Raw genomic sequence first — 18,278 nt, forward strand, 5'->3', positions numbered from 1 at the left:
TTTCTTACATATTAATTTAATATAAATATAAAATAAGTATTTTACTTAAGGTATTTCCTTTTCTGAGAAAATTAAATCTTATTTCTTTCATTCTCAAATTTTATCTTACTATGATAATTGATATATTCTATATCTCTATAATTATAATTACTTACAGTATTCATTTCATCATTGGTAGAAACAGCTGTCCTTTTCTTGGTCCTTTTTTTCATTTGAACAGAAGAATAATTATTTGCACCTTTATTCGTGAGTAATTTCAAATTAGATTTATCTTTTTCAAACTGAACTTTAGTAGTATATAACAAGTTATTATAACGTAATTGTAAGCTGAGTTTTGTCATAAATACACGTGTTGTTAACACATGATTGTATGATGTAAAAACAGTATTTATTTTTCTAGAAATATTAAAATTAATGTTGCTCCTGCACGTTAATATAATAAATCTCTGTATCGTGTAATTCATTTTATTCAATATTATGTATAAAAATTCTGTTTTCTATTTGGTTAACGAACGTAAAATAAGAAATATTTCATTAAATTTTTTCTATATTTTAGTCAGATATGTATGTTTTATTTTTAATAAGAGAATCAGTAATATTACGAGTAATATTTATTTAGCTTGCAACACACAACGTAATGTATGTTTATATACACATATATAGCTTTATATTATGATTGCTGGTGCATCCTGTATATGTATATGTCGTTCGTATCTTGTATCCTTGTACCTACAGTCGTATACGATCCTGTTCCTACGTACCGTACCGATGAATAGCAGAAAAAATGTGTATACAGATCGGATCGGTGACAGAGCAAATATAGATAACATTTTTTCCTATTCTTTTATATAATGTAACAATGTTTGAGAACACAATTTGAAAAAAGAAGCGCACGGTTTTGTTTTGTTACTTCGAAGGAGATTGGTTCAAATTTCAGAAGGGACCATTTTCTTACAATGAATATATTTATAAACGAAATATGTGCAATGTATAACGTGCGAACGAAAAAGAAAAATATTTAAACACTAAAAGGATTTTTTAAATCTTATTTTATGTTTTCAATTCGTGATCGACATAAGAATGCGCCTTTTTTTTAGGTGCGCATCTAAACAGAACATATGATCCTCGTTGGTAGTCGTAACGTAGTAAAAAGCTACCAAAATGTCAAGAAGGCATTATCATGTATTTTCGATCCAGTATCTCACGGTCTAAACTAAAAATTGTGCCTTATTAAAAACACTTCTTAAGAAAGCATGGAACTTGCTCGAAATCTTGTTACTTGCAAATTAAAATGCTATCTTCTCAAAGCGCCGAAAAAATATTGTTTGCATCATGTAAGACACATCAGGTAATATAAACTTCATAACAAATTAAATATGTACATCAATTGAATAAAGTAAATTATTTATTTATTTTTCTATTTCAAAACACATATGGGGATGAAGCCTTTTAATTAAATTAATAATTACATTGTCTTCAATGTTATGCATTTTTAACAATGTCTTTTTTAATTTAAAATCTTAACTATATAAAAAGAGCATGATATATGAAATGTATTAAAACATTCTAGTAAATAGTTAATAATAGAATGAGATATCAATGAATATGTATTTTTTCTAAATACATAGTGTTCAAAAATAAGAAATATAAATATTAGATTACTATATACTTTAATAAGAAGTTGATTATTAAACTGTGGGACAGTTACATGGAAACAAATAATATGGAATAATATTTAAAATACAATATTTGGTATAATATTTGATAAACATAAATCTTTATTTAAGCTCTATTTCTTTAGTTGTGCTCATCAAAATCTGTAATCTGAACCAAATACTATAATAACCTTCTTTTGTAGATTGGCAGAAGTGGGAAAATTAGAAACACCAAAATTACAAGGAAAGTATGAAACTGGTCAATTAATTCTGCATAGAGTATTTGGTTACCGAGGTGTAATATTATTTCCTTGGACAGCAAGAGTTTATGACAGAGATATTCCAAATAAAAGAGAAGGGTAAAGTAATCTTATAGTTGCAAAATAAATAATTAATAAATTATTTAAAAATTCCATTTGTTTTTAGAAATACAAATGATCACTATAATAGTGTGGGAAAAGAAGTAAAAGGTAGAACTCATACCTTTTATCAGGTACTAATTGACCAAAGAGATTATCCTTTTATAGTAAGTATGAAAGGATGAGTAAAATATCACAGGGATATTTTAGTCTAGACAACTATGTTTGAGTCATGTTTTGCTACATGAAAGGAAACCTAAAACTTTTATAAATCTGGTAATTTTGTGAATTTTATATTAATAACATATGTATATACATATAAATTGAGTTGTTTATATGTATATAAAAAATTCATAATGAAAAAGTTAAGGGCAATTTATTTCCCTTAGAATTAAAATAGAATTAAAATTTTATTGCATAGCGTGTACAGATATAATATTTTTAGTAAGCTTTGTGATTTCTTTAAAAAGTCTTTATTCAATCTCATCATGTACAGTAGAAGTTTGTACCGATTATTAGAAATGCTACAAACTTTCCAAACCAATATTTTAAGAATATATTCTTATGATAGTAAAAAAGAAAAATGTTAAAAACTCCATGAAACTCAATGAAATTTGTTAATCTTCTAGAGCAAAATATTCCCTTAAATATATAGAAAAGAAAATTAACATTATAAATCAATCTTATATGTTTATATGTAGCGTGCTCAGACAGAAGCTGTAACATTTTTGAGTAATCATGAAAGTAGTCATAGCTTATATACAGTCCCAGGATTGGATTATGTTGCTCATGAAGATGTTTTGCCTTATACTACAAATGAGAAAACTGCATTGCAACATGAACTATTTGACAAGTTCCTAGCATATAATCCAAATCAGGATCCATGTTTTGTTGCACAAGAAACCCTAAGAGCATGGCAGAAAAAGAATCATCCATGGTTGGAGTTATCAGATGTACATAAAGAAACTACTGAAAATGTTCGTGTTACTGTAATTCCGTTTTATATGGGTTATAGAGGAAATCAAGCTACAGCTGCACACTGGGTAAGTATTAAAACATACTTGTTACAAATTGCAAGTTAGTCTAACTTCAAATAAATAATTCCATCCTAATTAAATAAATTAGTGGCGCTACTGCATTCGATTGGAAAATTTGGGTGATATGAGTGTGCAATTACGTGAAAGACACTGGAGAATATTTAGTCTTTCTGGCACATTGGAAACTGTACGAGGACGAGGTGTTGTTGGTCAGGAACCTGTCTTATCAAAAATTTTACCTGCTTTTCAATATAGTAGTCATGTGAGTTTGCAAGCTGCAAGTGGTCACATGTGGTATGTATTTATTATTATTTTATGTTCAATATATTCCATTAAAAATTATTTTGTATATATTAATTTAATAATTAAAGAAATTACAATATTCTTTTATTCTTTAATAAAATTATAGTGTTCAATAATATTTGAATTACATGTACCCTTAGCTTTTAATGTAGATTTAACAAAATATAAATTCTTTTAAACTTGCATAAGATATCTTGCAATAAATGATGCAACTGGGAATAGAATATTCAAAGGTGAATTCTCAAGGGTATGAAAAATATTAATAAATAAAAGTGTGAAATAAAATTATATAATTAAAAGAATTGAACGTATTTTGGTTATGTGTGCATCTAACCGAGTTTTAACTACGTAGAGTTCTTAAAGAGCAAAGATTTTTTTGTTACTAATGTTTCTCAATGTTGAGAAAGTAATTGTTGTTTTTATTACATTTTCCTACTATAGATTTGATGAGAGTTCTATATAATAAGAACTTGAATGCACACACAATCAAAGAATCTTCAAATGTCTTAGTCTTGTGCTGAAAAATTTGTCCTATATTTTCGAATTTTATCTTTTATGTAAAATTACTGCTTTTTCAATTGCATCATCAGTTGTATGACACAGTCTAAAAATGTTTTAATATTATTGATTGTAATGTGTATAAAGGTAAGTGTTACAGCATAGTAAATATGTCATATTATGTTATATTTTAGGGGTACATTCAGAATGGAAAGGGAAGATGGATATGCATTTGATTGTAGGATTCCACCATTTTCTTTGGAATCTAAAATAGAAAAACCACCTACAGATATGAATATCAATTCTTAAACAAATTATGTAATGCGGTGTGGAAAGTGATGGAAAATAAATAACACTAAAAATTGATGAACAATATAAACTTGCTAATACATGTGATCTATACTTATATAATAATACTTATATCGATTGTAATATTTGATTATAAATATTATGAGTAGAATTTAAGCTGTGTAGTTTTTGGTATATAGTAAATTTATAACAAATATTTTATCATGTTATTTTAAATATAGTAAGATCTGTTACAAATAGATATATGAATAAAATATAATTGTATAAATATAGTTGTTCTTTATCTTGTAATTAAATTAAGAATAAACAAATATGTTATCTCTTGAAATAATTAAAAGCCACCAATAAGATTGATAATTTCGTGTACTGAACTTAAATACTGAATATATATATTTTATAAAATGCATATGCAAATGTTATTATATAAAAAATTCTCGAATTTCCAAATGTTAATTGATAATGTTTTCAAAAATTAAATATAATCCTAGATACTTTATTATTTATTATATTTTATTATATATTTTATTGTATATTTTATTATTAAATTATTATTTTATGAACAGAGAAATTTAAACATATCTTGAAAAATATTGTCAAAAATCTTCTCCACTAACGTTAATGTTCGCTTTTTAATTCGTTTACGATATAATGTTTTGAGTTGTATTCCAGACATATTTTTGTTTAAATATCTTCATTTGCTTTAAAGAAAAAATACAAATCAATAAGAAATATAGATAAGATTATCTTTCTATAATTCTATCAAATGAATTAAGTGCATGTACGGTCACTCAAAAAAGTGTCCGTTTATCCTTTAAAACAGAATACGTTCTTTAAAATAGAATCAAACGACTTGAGCTTTTTTGTAAAGTTAGGAAGGAAGGATTAGTTTACTAGGTGATATGTAAGCCAATTTTGAGAAAATTGCAATTGGTTGAAATTACGAAGAAAATTGTAAAAGTCGCTTTTTACAACTATTTTATCTGAGTTTGTAATGAAAATTTGAAAAATACGTTTTGTAGATTTATGTCAGCTATGTATGTATATGGTGAAAATTTAATCGAAATCAATTGATGCAGAAACAAGCGACAGGCATCGAAAGATATAAGAATCTTTAGATTTATTACATTTACAGACCGAATATCGTAAAAAACTGCGATTTTCATCATTTTTAACTATTTGCAGTCTTTGGTAACGTTTAGTCTATAGTAACTGATTTCAATGAAATTTTACACAAACCTTCTTAGATTAAATCTACAAAATATACTTTTCAAAAGCTTAGATACAAAAGTTGTAAAAGGCGATACTTATTATTTCCTCCGCATTTTCGATAAGTAGTAATTTTCTCCAAACTTTTTTACACATCATCTAGTACACTAATGCTTCTAACTTCTCAAAACAGACTCAAGTCATTTGGTACAATATTAAAAAAGTTATTCTATTTTAAAGAGTGTACGGAAGCTTTTATGACTGACTGTATGTAACAAAAGTTATATCAGGGGTGAGTACATAGCTGGGTGATGAGTGGATGATGAATAACTAGTTAGAGAGATGTAGTAGATGTACTTAATATCAGAGATCTACTCATTTTTGGTGCTACGTATTCGTAACTTTTAAACTTCACATAATATTTGTTGGAGACTTTTGAATCCATTGCAGTTACACCATCATGAGAACTTGTCTTTAATATAGTAGAATGAATTTAGCTTCGATGATTGTATCTAAAAACTAGAGATATCTCATATAAACCGAGAGCGAAATTGACTGATTATATATGCAAATAGAAAATTTTATACCACTCAAATATTCATTAAGTCAGCCTATTAGGAGGAGGAAATGACTCAGAACTTTAGACTATTTATTATCGTACCAAATTAACAGATCGACCCTCTTAATATAATTTCTCGGTATCTTATCCTCGACAATTCACGTAGATTTTTTGTTTCTCGCCGCGCATATGCATTCTTTTCCTGGAAGGACGATGCAATACTTCCACTTCCATCTACTCAAGAAAACGAGACCCGATCAGCGAGGTGAGACTCACCCCTCATTGGACCAGCAGGATCAAGGAAGGGAACCTAGAGCTTGAGAAGGTGCAGGAGTCGAAAATCGAAAACAAGAACGAATTTTGTCAGATTATTTCAGTTGACTTTCGAGAGATAGTCCTGTTGTATTCTTGATGAACTAGTTTCTAAAGCAAAGTACAAGTTTTGAACAAAGTTTAGATTTATTAAAGTGTACACCTATAAAAGTCTTTTCAATTACCGCGCACTCCAGAGAACAGAACGGTTCAGCATTCCACGGGCACCAACCCACTCATCTTTTCCCTAAAACCACGTAACTTAACGTAACAGCAGTTACAGCAAGAAGAATTCATACATCACGATGGTTGCCTGTAAGTTACGTTTTTATTTACATTCATGTATTTAGTTTTCATCCTTCTTTTCAATACAACATTTGTGCAATACAATTATAGAAGAATTGAAGTTTTATTAAATTGAAGAATATTAAATTCTGTTAAATTCTCTGTTTAGCCACTCCCCGCCCTTATTAACTCTTATTGTATTGATACTTGCTGTTAATAAAATATTTACTTTCTAAAAAAATTAATTAGCTCTAATTAGTTCACGGCAACGCCTTAATTATTCTACGAAACAATTAGTTATATATATTTTTTAAATAAGTAGTTAAGTTCTTTGGAATGTTTGATATTTCAGAATTTCAGCTAAACTAAAAACATATGTATGTATTTACATAGAAATGTTTTCGCACAGATATTTCCTGTTAATTTAAGAATACTGCGTATTATATTTTATTTAAAAAAGAAGTAATGTTACAATTATTTGGAAAATATTGAATATTATGAATTACGGCTGATTCGAATTTTTATGAATTGTTAATATTTATTAGTATTATGGTAATATTCATTTTACAACTAATTCTAATATACATTTCTTTAGATATACTGTTTAACATATATATTTTTTTATTCTAATAAACTGTAGTTTAATCTAGATTAAAATTATATTAATTTAAATGTATTTTAACAAGATTTAATGGAAAGTATTGCTCATGAACAATTATGATCATAAGCATAATAGATTGATGTATTTATTCTTGTTCTTGCAGCCTGGAAAAGACTTGAATTGCTACTCATTTCTGTAGTTCTTTTAAAGTACTTGAATCTGAGATCTTACAGTTGTCTATATTTTTACCTTAAATATATGTATACAACTTATCTTATATCTAAACTAAATCTTAAACATATATGTCTTTATTTCTTTTAACCTATATACAATATCACATATACATTTTGCTCTGTCAGGTCCTATGTTCTCCTTTTCTTTTTTCTAAAACTCTTAACCAAATTATTAACGTTTCATTTATCATGCCTTCTACTATGTCTTTCTTTCTTAATATGCCTGTCCTATAGCAGTCTTTTAATAGATGTTTGTTAAGGTGTCAAGGTTTGTTAATTTCTAAATTACTTAAAAATACATTTTCTTTTTCCCTTTTCCAACCAGTGTTGATATATCTGTACTTCCTATTACATTTGGATTTCTTAATTTTATTATATTGCACTTGGTCTTGCAATTCTTTGTCTCTCTCTGTTAGAATTTTAATTATATCTTATTTTATTAAAAAATCTGGTATCGTCTATTAGTTGACCTCTATTTTTGCTCTTATTCTATCCATTTTCCACACACCCTTAGTTTCTGATATCCTAGTTTAGCTCCTCTGTCTTTTTTCTCTATACCCTTGCAGATTCTAGTATTTTATATTTATACTTCAATATTTTGTTCATCCTCCCAGCTTCACATGCCAGCTATTGTTACTTCTTTTCTTTGAACACTTCCTATTCTTGCTTACATTACGTCACCATTTATAATCTCTTTAAAGAAACTTTCTATTTGTTGCTTTATTCTTTCCTTATTTAGAGTTAATCTTCTAATTATCATATTATCTTTCTTGTCTCTTCTGTCTTGTAATTCAATCGTTCTTCTCATTCTTTCCACTTCTGCATTCAGCTGGCTTTCTGAACTTCTTTTAACTTCCCTTAGCACTCTTCCTTCCACTTCTCCTATGTTCTATTCAATGATTTTATTATTATTTTGATCTTCCCTCTCCCTAGTTTGAGTCATCTTGTCTTCAAGGTGTTTAATTCTATCCAACATCTCTTTCCTTTTATCCTCCCACCAAATTTCTTTCTCCGTCATTTATTTTACATTTTTCTTGCTCCATAGAAAAATTGTTTTGCCTTACTTCACCACTCAGGCCTTGAACTTTTTCAACAAAACCTGCTAGTGATCCTAATATTGCTGCAATGTCTCTATTTCGATTTTTATTTCTTACAATTCCTTTGTTATTTTTATCTTCTGTGCTCTCCATTTCCTTCTCTGCTATCTCCTCTTCTCCTTTTTGTCTATGTACATTGTTTCACCGACCCCCCACTTCTTTTGCAATTCTATTCAAGAAATCCTTTATTGTACCTTTTTTCTTGCCTGTTTTTAATGCTTTAGCATTTTTTATAGAATGTCCACATTAAGCATATATAGTATTTTAGTATAAAATAAATCAATAGTAGTTAACTTTCTTGACTTATAAACGATTCTAATTAATTAATTTTTCTTTTAATTTAATTATTTTCATCCTTATATCCTATTGCATATGATATTGTGCATATTATTACAATAATGTTATATTGATGACATTTGGATAAACATTGTATTATATTATTAAGTTTTAAATTCCATATAGATACATAAAATTTTAATAAATTTCTAAGAAACAATAATGCCCATCTGTAATTCATAAAATAATCATGCATGTATCATATAAAATGTTATAAATATTAAAGTTTTCATATAATATTTTTGAAGAAGGAGATTGAATGTTATTTTATTTTTAAGTAGCAGGTCTCTTGACGACAGAAGTTCTGGATCAACTACGTGCAAAATTCTATGAAGATAATCGCAACACTTTGGCACAAAATGTGTGTACAAGAACCAATCCCTTGGAAGCTTGCATTTCGCGAAAGGTTTTGCAAGAAACGCAGCATGTGTTTAGTCACAAGATTGCAATGGAAGGAAAACCTATAACTAATCAAAAAAATTCTGGCAGATGTTGGATATTTTCCACTTTAAATGTTATGAGGAGTGCCTTTATGAAGCAATATAATTTGGATGAGTTTGAATTCAGCCAAGCTTATTTGTTCTTCTGGGATAAGGTTAATATTATATACAAATAATATCTCACGGTATATATGACTTCTATTTTGTATTTATTAGGTAATATATTTTTCATTATACAGATCGAAAGGTGCAATTATTTCTTACATAATATTGTAAAAACTGCTAAACGAAATGAACCTGTAGAAGGTCGGTTAGTGTCATTCTTATTACATGATCCTATTTGTGATGGCGGACAATGGGATATGGTCGTTAATCTTATAAATAGACATGGTCTTGTTCCTAAAATCTGTTTCCCAGAATCATACAATTGCGAATCTAGTTCGCGCATGAATACACTTTTGAAAAGTAAACTTAGAGAATATTCCAAAGTTTTAAGAGATTTAATATCCAATGGAGCAACAGATGAACAATTAGAAGCTCAGATTCTAGAACAAATGGTTGTAATCTATCGAATAATTGGTATTTGTTTAGGCATACCTTCAAAAACAATCACCTGGGAATATTATGACAAGTCAAAGAATTATAATTGTATTGGACCTATTACACCAGTAGAATTTTATGAGAAATATGTGAAACCCTACTACAATGTAGATGATAAAGTATGTTTAGTAACAGATCCTAGGCCATCTAATCCATATGGAAAGCTTTATACCATAGACTGTTTAGGAAATGTTTTGGGAGGAAGACCTACACTCTATAATAATCAACCACCTGAATTATTAATGAAATTATGTGCAGAAAGTATAAAACAAAATGAACCTGTATGGTTTGGATGCGATGTGAACAAACGATTAATAGCTAAACAAGGAATACAGGATTTGAGAGCGTATGACTTTGAATTAATGTTTGGAACTGATATCCAAGTTAATCTTACAAAAGCTGACAGATTACTTTATGGAGATTCTATGATGGTTCATGCAATGACACTTACAGCTGTTTCAATCGATGTAAGTTAGTAGCGATTTTTTAAAAATTAAGGAAAAATGATTGTGTAAAGAATTTTTTTCTCATACTACAGTCCTCTTTCAAGATTACATATTAAAAATTTCTTAGTATCATTAAAAGCAAGAGAGATATGTACGTGTCTGTATTTGTATTATGAATTGTATAGTATGAATTGTTATAATTCTTTGCTTTTTCAGAATGAAGGTAAAATTAAACAGTTCCGAGTAGAGAATTCTTGGGGAGACGATCAAGGACAAAAAGGATATCTATTACTAACAGCCGACTGGTTTTCCGAATTTGTTTTTGAAGCAGTTATTGATAAAAAATTGGTACCTGCAGATGTTTTAGATGTATTTAAACAAGAACCCATTACCTTACCTGCATGGGATCCTATGGGTACACTTGCTCACTGATAATAATGTAAGCTAAAAACTATTTCAAGATAAAATATTTTAGTTAAAAAAAGTGTATATATAACATAAAAAATTAAACATCAAATACAATTTTGAGCGCATTGGTACAGCAAAGTACAATAAATTAAGACTTTAACACTTTTATAGTTCATTAACAACAATTAAGGAATAACTCTAGAAAGTTGAATTATGATATTTCGATTATTTAACGCCTATTCAGGTTTAAAATAATATATATTGCTATAATTAATAAAATATTAAGATTGTATATTTAACATAGTTCCTAAAATTTAAGATAATCACATGTGTAATTTTGTTTCTAATTTATAGTTTGTGTTTACTTAAGAATAATTGCTTTCGTTTCTTTCTTTTTTTTTTAATTATATTTTAAATGTCACTTAAGTATATAAGTTATATGTAATTTAACTATACGAAGAAACCAAAAGAAGTTAGAAATTAAAAGATGTACTATTATATGTGTTCTACATATGCATACTTCATAAAGTATTGCTTCATTAAGTTTATTTAAAAAGCTTCGAAAATATAGTATTTGACTTCACATTTACATATTATACCTCTATTTTAAATGTTTTTTAAGTTGAAAAGAAACTTAATAATTGTATGAAGATTAATAAAAATGTTGCAAATGTATATATTTAGTCATTACTTTTAATTTAACAAAATATCTTTTAGTAACATTTATTTAATAATTACAAAAAATACATCTTTGGAAACAATATTTTACACACATTATTTATTTCTAAACATAAATATCAAATTTAATTAGCCTAATCTTAAACTATGTTTAGAAATTTTATATATTACTAATATTAAACAGTTTTATGCCGTTCTTTTTGTATTTTATAACAATATTGAAGTTTTGCCCATACACCTTGACACATATTTTGCAAACGAATATCATTCCAACTTATAGAAAATTTGTAAATACACTTTATCATTCTTTTTGGTTCTTTTAATTGGCCTTGTTGAATTAAGCTTAAGGCAGTATATAGTTTACAACGAGCAATTAGAAAGGGATCTCTGAGACGAAGTGCTAGTTCAAATTGCTTCATGGAAATTTTTCCAGCCATCTGTGCCTGGATAGAAAAATACATTTAAACATAAATTATTCAAAGAAATAATTGCACAAAACAATCAAATGTAATATTTACTAGTTTTTAATATATAGTAGATACATATTAATAAAATATATAAAACTTACACATTGTTGAAATTCTTCTCCTAAAGCAGAAAACGCTCCACCCAAAGTAGACAACCAAGACATAGCATGATCAATTTCTCTTCTTTCCATTGTCATTTGTGTCATTCTCTCATTCCTAAAATTAGAGGAATTTGTATTGTATAGTTTTATAAAGCAATAATGAAAAAAGGCTTTAATTAACTGAACAGTTAGAATCTTGCCATTTGTAATCTAAAAATTGTTTCCTTGGCATTTTCAATCTTATTAAAATCATTTCTAAATACACTCTGTTTGACAATCTGTATATTAAATATTGTAATAATTTTTTAAGTGCAGCTTTTCGATATGTTTGTGAATTTGCTAATGTTATAATATATGCTGATACAACATAGGCATTAAGTCCTCTTTTGTTTAGGCAAATTCTGTTTACTTGTATCTCGTTACTTTCATTGACTTTGTTTATGTCAACATTTATCCGACATGTACTTTTAGTTTCTCTTACTTTCTGCTCATATTTAATTACAGAATAAGGTGTAACAATAATGCTATCGAAAATTGTGCCACCTTTATGTACAATTAATTTTATAGAACTATCCATTTTTCTAATTCCGCAAAATAGACGCTTCTTTAAACATATGAGAATGTTGTTTCGTTGTATGTAGGGCCATTACAACATTACAGTATAAATAATACATATTAAGAATTTGTATCACATACACTGCTTTGACCAACTTTTACAAATATTGGTGATAAACTTTATATCTGTAAAGTATTAATAACTGTATTCAACATATAAAAAAATTATACTACTTTATGTAAAAATCCTTCTGCCTTTAACATTTCAAAGATATCTTATACGAAATATTTTCTACGTAAGGTTTGCAGTTGACAATTTGAGGTTAAAAGTTTAGTTCATCTTATATATACACGCGTGGTAAAGAAGAGAAAGTGGTGGGGATGATAATATTTAAATCATAATAAGTTAACATAATCAGTTATTTATCAAAGTTAATAAGAAAGCGTTTCTTTAATTTTTTGAACTTAATATCTAACTTTTGAACTTACATGTAAACATTATAACATACATTGTATAATATTTTAGGTAAGATATGAATTACTATTTAAAATTAATCTCATATTAATTTTCAATACGATTAAATAATATTTTTTAAGGTACTTTTGAGTAGGAATAATTATAGAAAAAATAATATTAGTTCTATTTATAACTTTAGTAAAATTTAAACGTTTCCATTGATAAATAATGTGTCCGTTATGATAAACATTAAATGTTGGTTTTTTAGTTATTTACATATAGATTACATGAGCTTTATATGCAATAGATTGTAATGTATGATTGTAGATAAAATTTAGATTACTAAATTTTATTTTGTTTAAAATGTAATTTAAATATACGTCGTAGAATATAACGCAAAGAATGGCGATAAAATTAAAATAAAAAATATCATGTGGTATTTATGACAAAATGATTTAAGAAATTTATTATCTGAAGATTTTGATTATTACAACTACATATTTTGAACGAAGCATTCTTATTGGTCATTCAATATTATATATAATGTATCAATATAATAACAAAGTATATGCAGTTAATAACATGAAATATAACTGGAATTTAAAATTATTATCAAAATAGTAAACTCTTATGTATTTTTTATAAATGAAAACATATTTCGATTAGTAATCATGTATGCATATACATACATTACATAAATTGTAGTATATATGATCCATAAATTTTCTACAATAGATTTAAATTTGTAAATTTTGACTGAAATAAAAAATATAGAATAATATTAATATTTAATAATTATGTTTCTTTTATTTCATATTATGTATTTTTCCAATTTGTATCCAAAATTCTCAAATATATTTATTTAATAATTTATAATTCTAAACAATATTTTTATATGCATATTTTAACTATTCTAATGTATAATAATCGATTAAAAACATGTGAATATTACTGAAACATGTATATTTTTAAATTTGTGATTTATGAACGAAAAGGTCATTTACTAAATATCTGTTTGCTTTTAAGTATATTCTGCAAATAATCCATACTTTAAGTCAACTAACTATTTATGTAACATGCGACTTTTAAGAGAGATTGATTATTGTGAATATTTTGACATAGATACAAGTGAAAGATCTATACAAGATATTATTTCATATATCATTGATAATTTAAATAAATGATCATTAAGATATGTGTTAGAATAAATGAAATAAAATAATGTTCGGCAGTTCGGGGTAATGTAAAGCACGTTTTGCGCCACTGTGCGCGTGGTACGACGGCGCAGTTATTGGCATTTCCCAAAATTTCGTCGACCAGTCACACCGAGCAATGCGAACACACCTCTCGTAGGAACCAATCAGAGTCTCAGCATCTATTGCTACTGTATAGTAATTGGGGCAACGTACAACAATTGAAATTCGTTGTGCCGGTTAATATTAGCAATAAATTAAAAAAGAATCTTAACAAAAAAATTCGTTTGCTTTTTAAAGTCGGTTTTCAACGGGTGTTTTGCATAGATAAGTTATAATAGACGGTATCGTGGTAAGGTGAGCGCTTGACTCGTACGTCGCTGGATGTCTACGAGTACCCCACCTTGTGATTCGGCCTAAGCTTTGACGAGATACCTCTATTGGTATTGGGGTCTCCGACTCGATCGTGGCAGGTTGGATTTACCCCGTTTGTCACTGAGAAAAATCGCCTTGGTCAATCTACGTTCTCGAATCTTAACGTTCATTGCTACTGGTACTTTTTTCAGTGAGACTCTCATAGGGCGGAGGAGATCGCGCAGTTCACGGGTTTTCTTTCCGCTAAATAGTGCGTCCTGATTGCTGACATTTCTTGCATTAGAGCTACGGCAAGGTATGGCGTTTTTGAGAACGGTGCCGCGTTGCAGTGCCGGTAAAAAGCTGAGGAAGTGTTTACCACTTCCTGTCGGCCTCCTGGAGAACGTAACGAAGCCATCGGTGCAGTTAGTGCAGGTGTACGATCGCGAATACACCGGCACTACCGCTGACGTGAAGCCGGCTCCTCCGCGACAGATCGATCCTCTGGATTTGAAGTTTAACGATCCCGTCGCCTCTTTTAAGAGTAAAACCACGAAAGAATTGCTTCGTGCCTACATCGTTTATCAACTATGTACCATCGAGTACATCGCCGAGAACAATATGAAGGTAAGTTCAAATCAGACTCGATGACGTTACTTTGTATATTACGTGTTATTATAGATTTGTTATATACCTATAAATTATCCCTATGACGTACGAAATAGCATGACATGTGCTCTCACAACGTCTTCTCTCTCTCGCTCTTTTCCCTAGCCTGTCTTTTCTGTTCCAGCCACATTGTAAAGTCATTTGTTTGATTTTTTTTTCTCAGATCCATTCATATATATATATATACGTAAATTCGAAAAAATATTCTTATGTATCAATCATCTACAATTCTAAAACTTTAGTCTATAATGTGTATCTAACAATCATTTAATACATGGAGTATAACTAGAATACAATACACGTAATATATACGATACATAGGTATATATAAGTATAATAGATATGCGATATAAGAGTTGCTATTGGATATTCATAAAATTTGAAGTATTTTATTGCCATTTTCATATAAAACAGCGATTCATTCATACATAAAATTCTATTAAAACGAAGAATTTTTTCTCATATCAAAGTCAGTTGTACGACGTTAATCACGTTAGTTGGATCTTTCAGATAAATAATTGGTGTTCTGTGCCTGTGTATGAATTACATATATTTAATGCAATCGATGAAATTATAGCATAATTGTATATATATATATATACATATATTATATATTATATATTATATTATTATAGTATATATATATATTAACGGAATTTTATAAAATTCCGTTTGATAGGATTTTACTCACAGACTAAGAATAAGGAATTTGTCGTGAAAAAATCATAGAAATAAGATTTATGCATTGTTCTGTAACACCGAAAGGAAATCGTTTGTTACGCAATAGCGTTAGAGGATCGCAAAATTAATTAATTGTCGATTTTTCTGTGTAAAGTTTTTTGAATATTGGAGGAAGGTAGAGATTTTTGGAGATTTTCTATATTAAATATGAACCAGCAACCTTTTATCGATAGCGTCGGGATTCGTAGCCGATTTATACAACGACGTGGCATGGCGCGTTATTGATTTTAGTAATACTTAATAGTATATTGAATCGACCTAGCAATTTTGTCGCAAACTTATAGTGGTGGCCAATTACGTAACTAGGAAGGAATGACCAGAGGATCGTAAAAACCTGTACGATTTCATTGGCTAGCTCGGGTTGTTACTATTGTACTGTTTAATTTTTACGGAAATACTCTTCTACGGAAGGACTGTTTAATTTCCTACGACGTGTCGTCATCTTTATGTAGTTAAATGAAATAATTTGTAGTTTTAAATTTGTTAAGCTTCATTCGTATCAATATTTTATTGATATGTATATAATATTTTTGGTACTACAAGAATGCTATAGTGCTTAATTTAATTTAATCTCATTTATTATTTAATTTCTCCTGTTTATATTAAAGTTTCAAATGAAATATACAAGATTCGGTAGATTAATAATAATTATGGAAAATAATTAAGTATGGTGCTTGGTGGTCTATCGTAGGAAGTGAATTTAGGTAAAATATACTCTAAGTAGGTATTTTTGGAGCAATATTATTATAATTTATATAATTATAATATATAGAATATTTTATTGATACTTGTAAATATTATCCTTTTAACTAAGTCAAGTGTTTTTCTATGTCAATTACTTAAAATTATGATGTAGAATAATTTAACAATATGTTGTACAAAATGCATTTATCTGCAATTATTTTACTTAAAGGATTTGTAGATATCTAATTCCTCATAATTACAATTCTTTTTTGTACGTACGCGTATATATATATTCTTACTATCATTCTTCTCATTATTTTAAATTATCTAAAATTATATGGCAAAGTAAAATTCGCAAATTGGAAGATCTAAAAGTTCGATCCGTTTGAATATATGGAAGCAATTTTAAGTAGATTTCCAAAATTCGCCAGTATTCGTTCCAAAGTTTGAAGCTAGTTTATGAAGATCGTATATTTGACAAGTGCAATGAACGAATCATTATAGTGGCCATAAGCTTACATAAAAGGTATTTATTTGCACATACCCTTATTTTTCAATGATATGTCTTTTTTATTACGCTCTATATTAGTCTATATAGATATATCTCATTTTTATAGTATCAAATATTTTTAATCATATGAATGTACTATTAAATGATATAATAAATACAACGGCGTGCCAATACTTTTTGTAGCCACTTACGAGTAGTATTAGAACCTTATGAAGCGTATCTTATTAGGTATTGGTTTTGATCAAGATTTACAAATATACTTGCATATATTGAATTTGTTCTCATCATTAACTCGTGAGCACAGAGGTTTCTACCGTCTTGGTTTTATTTCTAACAACATCATTCATTGTTGCATTCATTAGATATGCACATGACTGCCGCGAATAAGGAAAATTAACTTGTTCGCATTTAATTATGTAATAATGTAGCTTTCGTCGAGTACTTAAATAGAATAAGGTGTATATACATACGTGGTTGGTGATTCACATCCTATCCTGAATGTATAAACCTTGCTACACCGTATTGATTATTATTGATTTTTAAAGTGCGACATGACTCTGTAGTGTCTTCGTTTTAGACTGTTGGCAGACGGTGCCAAGAATTGTATTTTGCTGTGTAATACTTCGTGAAACGTTTATTCTGATCGTATTCAGTTCTCGAATATTATAATAATATTATTTATAAATACATAATAATAAATGAAAATATGAATTAAAATTAAATATACTAATAAATGGAATTACACGATATAATAATAGATATTACACACGTTTCAAATAAATATCTTATCTAAGAAATAATATCTATATATTTCAGAGTTAAAAGAGTTTTCATTTCTGTTATTTCGTGAAAATGTATAAATAATAAATGACCAATACTAATTTTAATGGTTTCATATATCGAAATAATTTTATTATAAGATCAAGAGATTCAACGAAGAAATAATATTAGCGTATTTTTTCAAAAACGAGAGATACATGTATAGGGAATAATATAGAGTATTTTACGAATATTTTAGAATTTATTGAAGATTATCCTATTACAGTTCATATTTTACCTATCATTTCTTCAAATTAAAAATTTATTAGACACTTGTTCTTACATCGTTTTTTTTTCTTCAAGCTTGATAGAAAAGTAAAACTGATTTTCGCAAGAAAAAATAGAAGTAAACAAAATTCTAAAAT

At 27.9% G+C, this 18,278-nt stretch overlaps 4 protein-coding genes and 1 long non-coding RNA gene across 8 annotated transcripts in view; 3 read left to right on the forward strand and 2 right to left on the reverse strand.

The window, feature by feature from the left end:
• Positions 1-157: 157 nt before the first annotated feature.
• LOC126868050 (polymerase delta-interacting protein 2) lies at positions 158-4,433 on the forward strand. 2 transcript variants are annotated; one of them, XM_050623207.1, is made up of 7 exons: positions 158-246; positions 1,098-1,348; positions 1,859-2,014; positions 2,082-2,181; positions 2,716-3,057; positions 3,140-3,345; positions 4,047-4,433. In XM_050623207.1, the coding sequence occupies exons 2-7, from the start codon at positions 1,254-1,256 to the stop codon at positions 4,159-4,161; spliced, it is 1,014 nt and encodes a 337-aa protein (XP_050479164.1). In that variant the 5' UTR covers positions 158-246; positions 1,098-1,253; the 3' UTR covers positions 4,162-4,433. The 2 variants fall into 2 exon arrangements, with proteins under 2 accessions (XP_050479164.1, XP_050479163.1); XM_050623206.1 differs by having other exon boundaries at positions 199-1,348.
• On the reverse strand, positions 4,213-6,217 carry LOC126868054 (uncharacterized). The gene is made up of 2 exons (XR_007690519.1): positions 5,955-6,217; positions 4,213-5,879 (listed from the first exon to the last, which is right to left on the reverse strand). It is a non-coding gene; the product is annotated as an uncharacterized LOC126868054 (long non-coding RNA).
• A 187-nt stretch (positions 6,218-6,404) lies between these two features.
• Positions 6,405-11,359, forward strand: LOC126868048 (bleomycin hydrolase). 3 transcript variants are annotated; one of them, XM_050623205.1, is made up of 5 exons: positions 6,405-6,553; positions 9,069-9,385; positions 9,470-10,297; positions 10,369-10,427; positions 10,493-10,636. In XM_050623205.1, the coding sequence occupies exons 1-4, from the start codon at positions 6,544-6,546 to the stop codon at positions 10,390-10,392; spliced, it is 1,179 nt and encodes a 392-aa protein (XP_050479162.1). In that variant the 5' UTR covers positions 6,405-6,543; the 3' UTR covers positions 10,393-10,427; positions 10,493-10,636. The 3 variants fall into 3 exon arrangements, with proteins under 3 accessions (XP_050479162.1, XP_050479160.1, XP_050479161.1); XM_050623203.1 differs by lacking the exon at positions 10,369-10,427 and having other exon boundaries at positions 6,407-6,553; positions 10,493-11,359; XM_050623204.1 differs by lacking the exon at positions 10,369-10,427 and having other exon boundaries at positions 6,410-6,553; positions 9,072-9,385; positions 10,493-11,359.
• Positions 11,360-11,391: 32 nt separating this feature from the next.
• Positions 11,392-12,864, reverse strand: LOC126868053 (uncharacterized protein F58A4.6). The gene is made up of 3 exons (XM_050623212.1): positions 12,131-12,864; positions 11,931-12,045; positions 11,392-11,805 (listed from the first exon to the last, which is right to left on the reverse strand). Exons 1-3 carry the CDS (start codon positions 12,505-12,507, stop codon positions 11,539-11,541), a joined length of 759 nt encoding a protein of 252 aa, XP_050479169.1. The 5' UTR covers positions 12,508-12,864; the 3' UTR covers positions 11,392-11,538.
• Positions 12,865-14,461: 1,597 nt separating this feature from the next.
• The window catches only part of LOC126867765 (proline dehydrogenase 1, mitochondrial), a 40,388-nt gene continuing 36,571 nt past the window's right edge, over positions 14,462-18,278 (forward strand). The window contains exons 1-2 of the mRNA XM_050622650.1: positions 14,462-14,608; positions 14,702-15,116. Coding sequence (XP_050478607.1) covers positions 14,808-15,116 — 309 coding nt within the window. The 5' untranslated portion in view covers positions 14,462-14,608; positions 14,702-14,807. The remainder of the gene's footprint in view (positions 14,609-14,701; positions 15,117-18,278) is intronic.

Source organism: Bombus huntii, chromosome 7 (assembly GCF_024542735.1).
Source record: "Bombus huntii isolate Logan2020A chromosome 7, iyBomHunt1.1, whole genome shotgun sequence".
In the NCBI taxonomy this organism is placed as follows: Eukaryota; Metazoa; Arthropoda; class Insecta; order Hymenoptera; family Apidae; genus Bombus; species Bombus huntii.

Excerpts from the sequence above, each read along its gene's own strand:
- LOC126868050 (XM_050623207.1), top strand. The coding sequence starts at position 1,254 with ATGGAACTTGCTCGAAATCTTGTTACTTGCAAATTAAAATGCTATCTT. Across the intron at positions 1,349-1,858 it reads CATCATGTAAGACACATCAG|ATTGGCAGAAGTGGGAAAAT; the intron begins GTAATATAAACT and ends CTTCTTTTGTAG. Across the intron at positions 2,182-2,715 it reads AAAGAGATTATCCTTTTATA|CGTGCTCAGACAGAAGCTGT; the intron begins GTAAGTATGAAA and ends GTTTATATGTAG.
- LOC126868048 (XM_050623203.1), top strand. Across the intron at positions 9,386-9,469 it reads ATTTGTTCTTCTGGGATAAG|ATCGAAAGGTGCAATTATTT; the intron begins GTTAATATTATA and ends TTCATTATACAG. Across the intron at positions 10,298-10,492 it reads TTACAGCTGTTTCAATCGAT|AATGAAGGTAAAATTAAACA; the intron begins GTAAGTTAGTAG and ends TTGCTTTTTCAG.
- LOC126868053 (XM_050623212.1), bottom strand. The coding sequence starts at position 12,507 with ATGGATAGTTCTATAAAATTAATTGTACATAAAGGTGGCACAATTTTC. Across the intron at positions 12,046-12,130 it reads CAATTTTTAGATTACAAATG|GAATGAGAGAATGACACAAA; the intron begins GCAAGATTCTAA and ends CTCTAATTTTAG. Across the intron at positions 11,806-11,930 it reads GAGAAGAATTTCAACAATGT|GCACAGATGGCTGGAAAAAT; the intron begins GTAAGTTTTATA and ends TTTTCTATCCAG.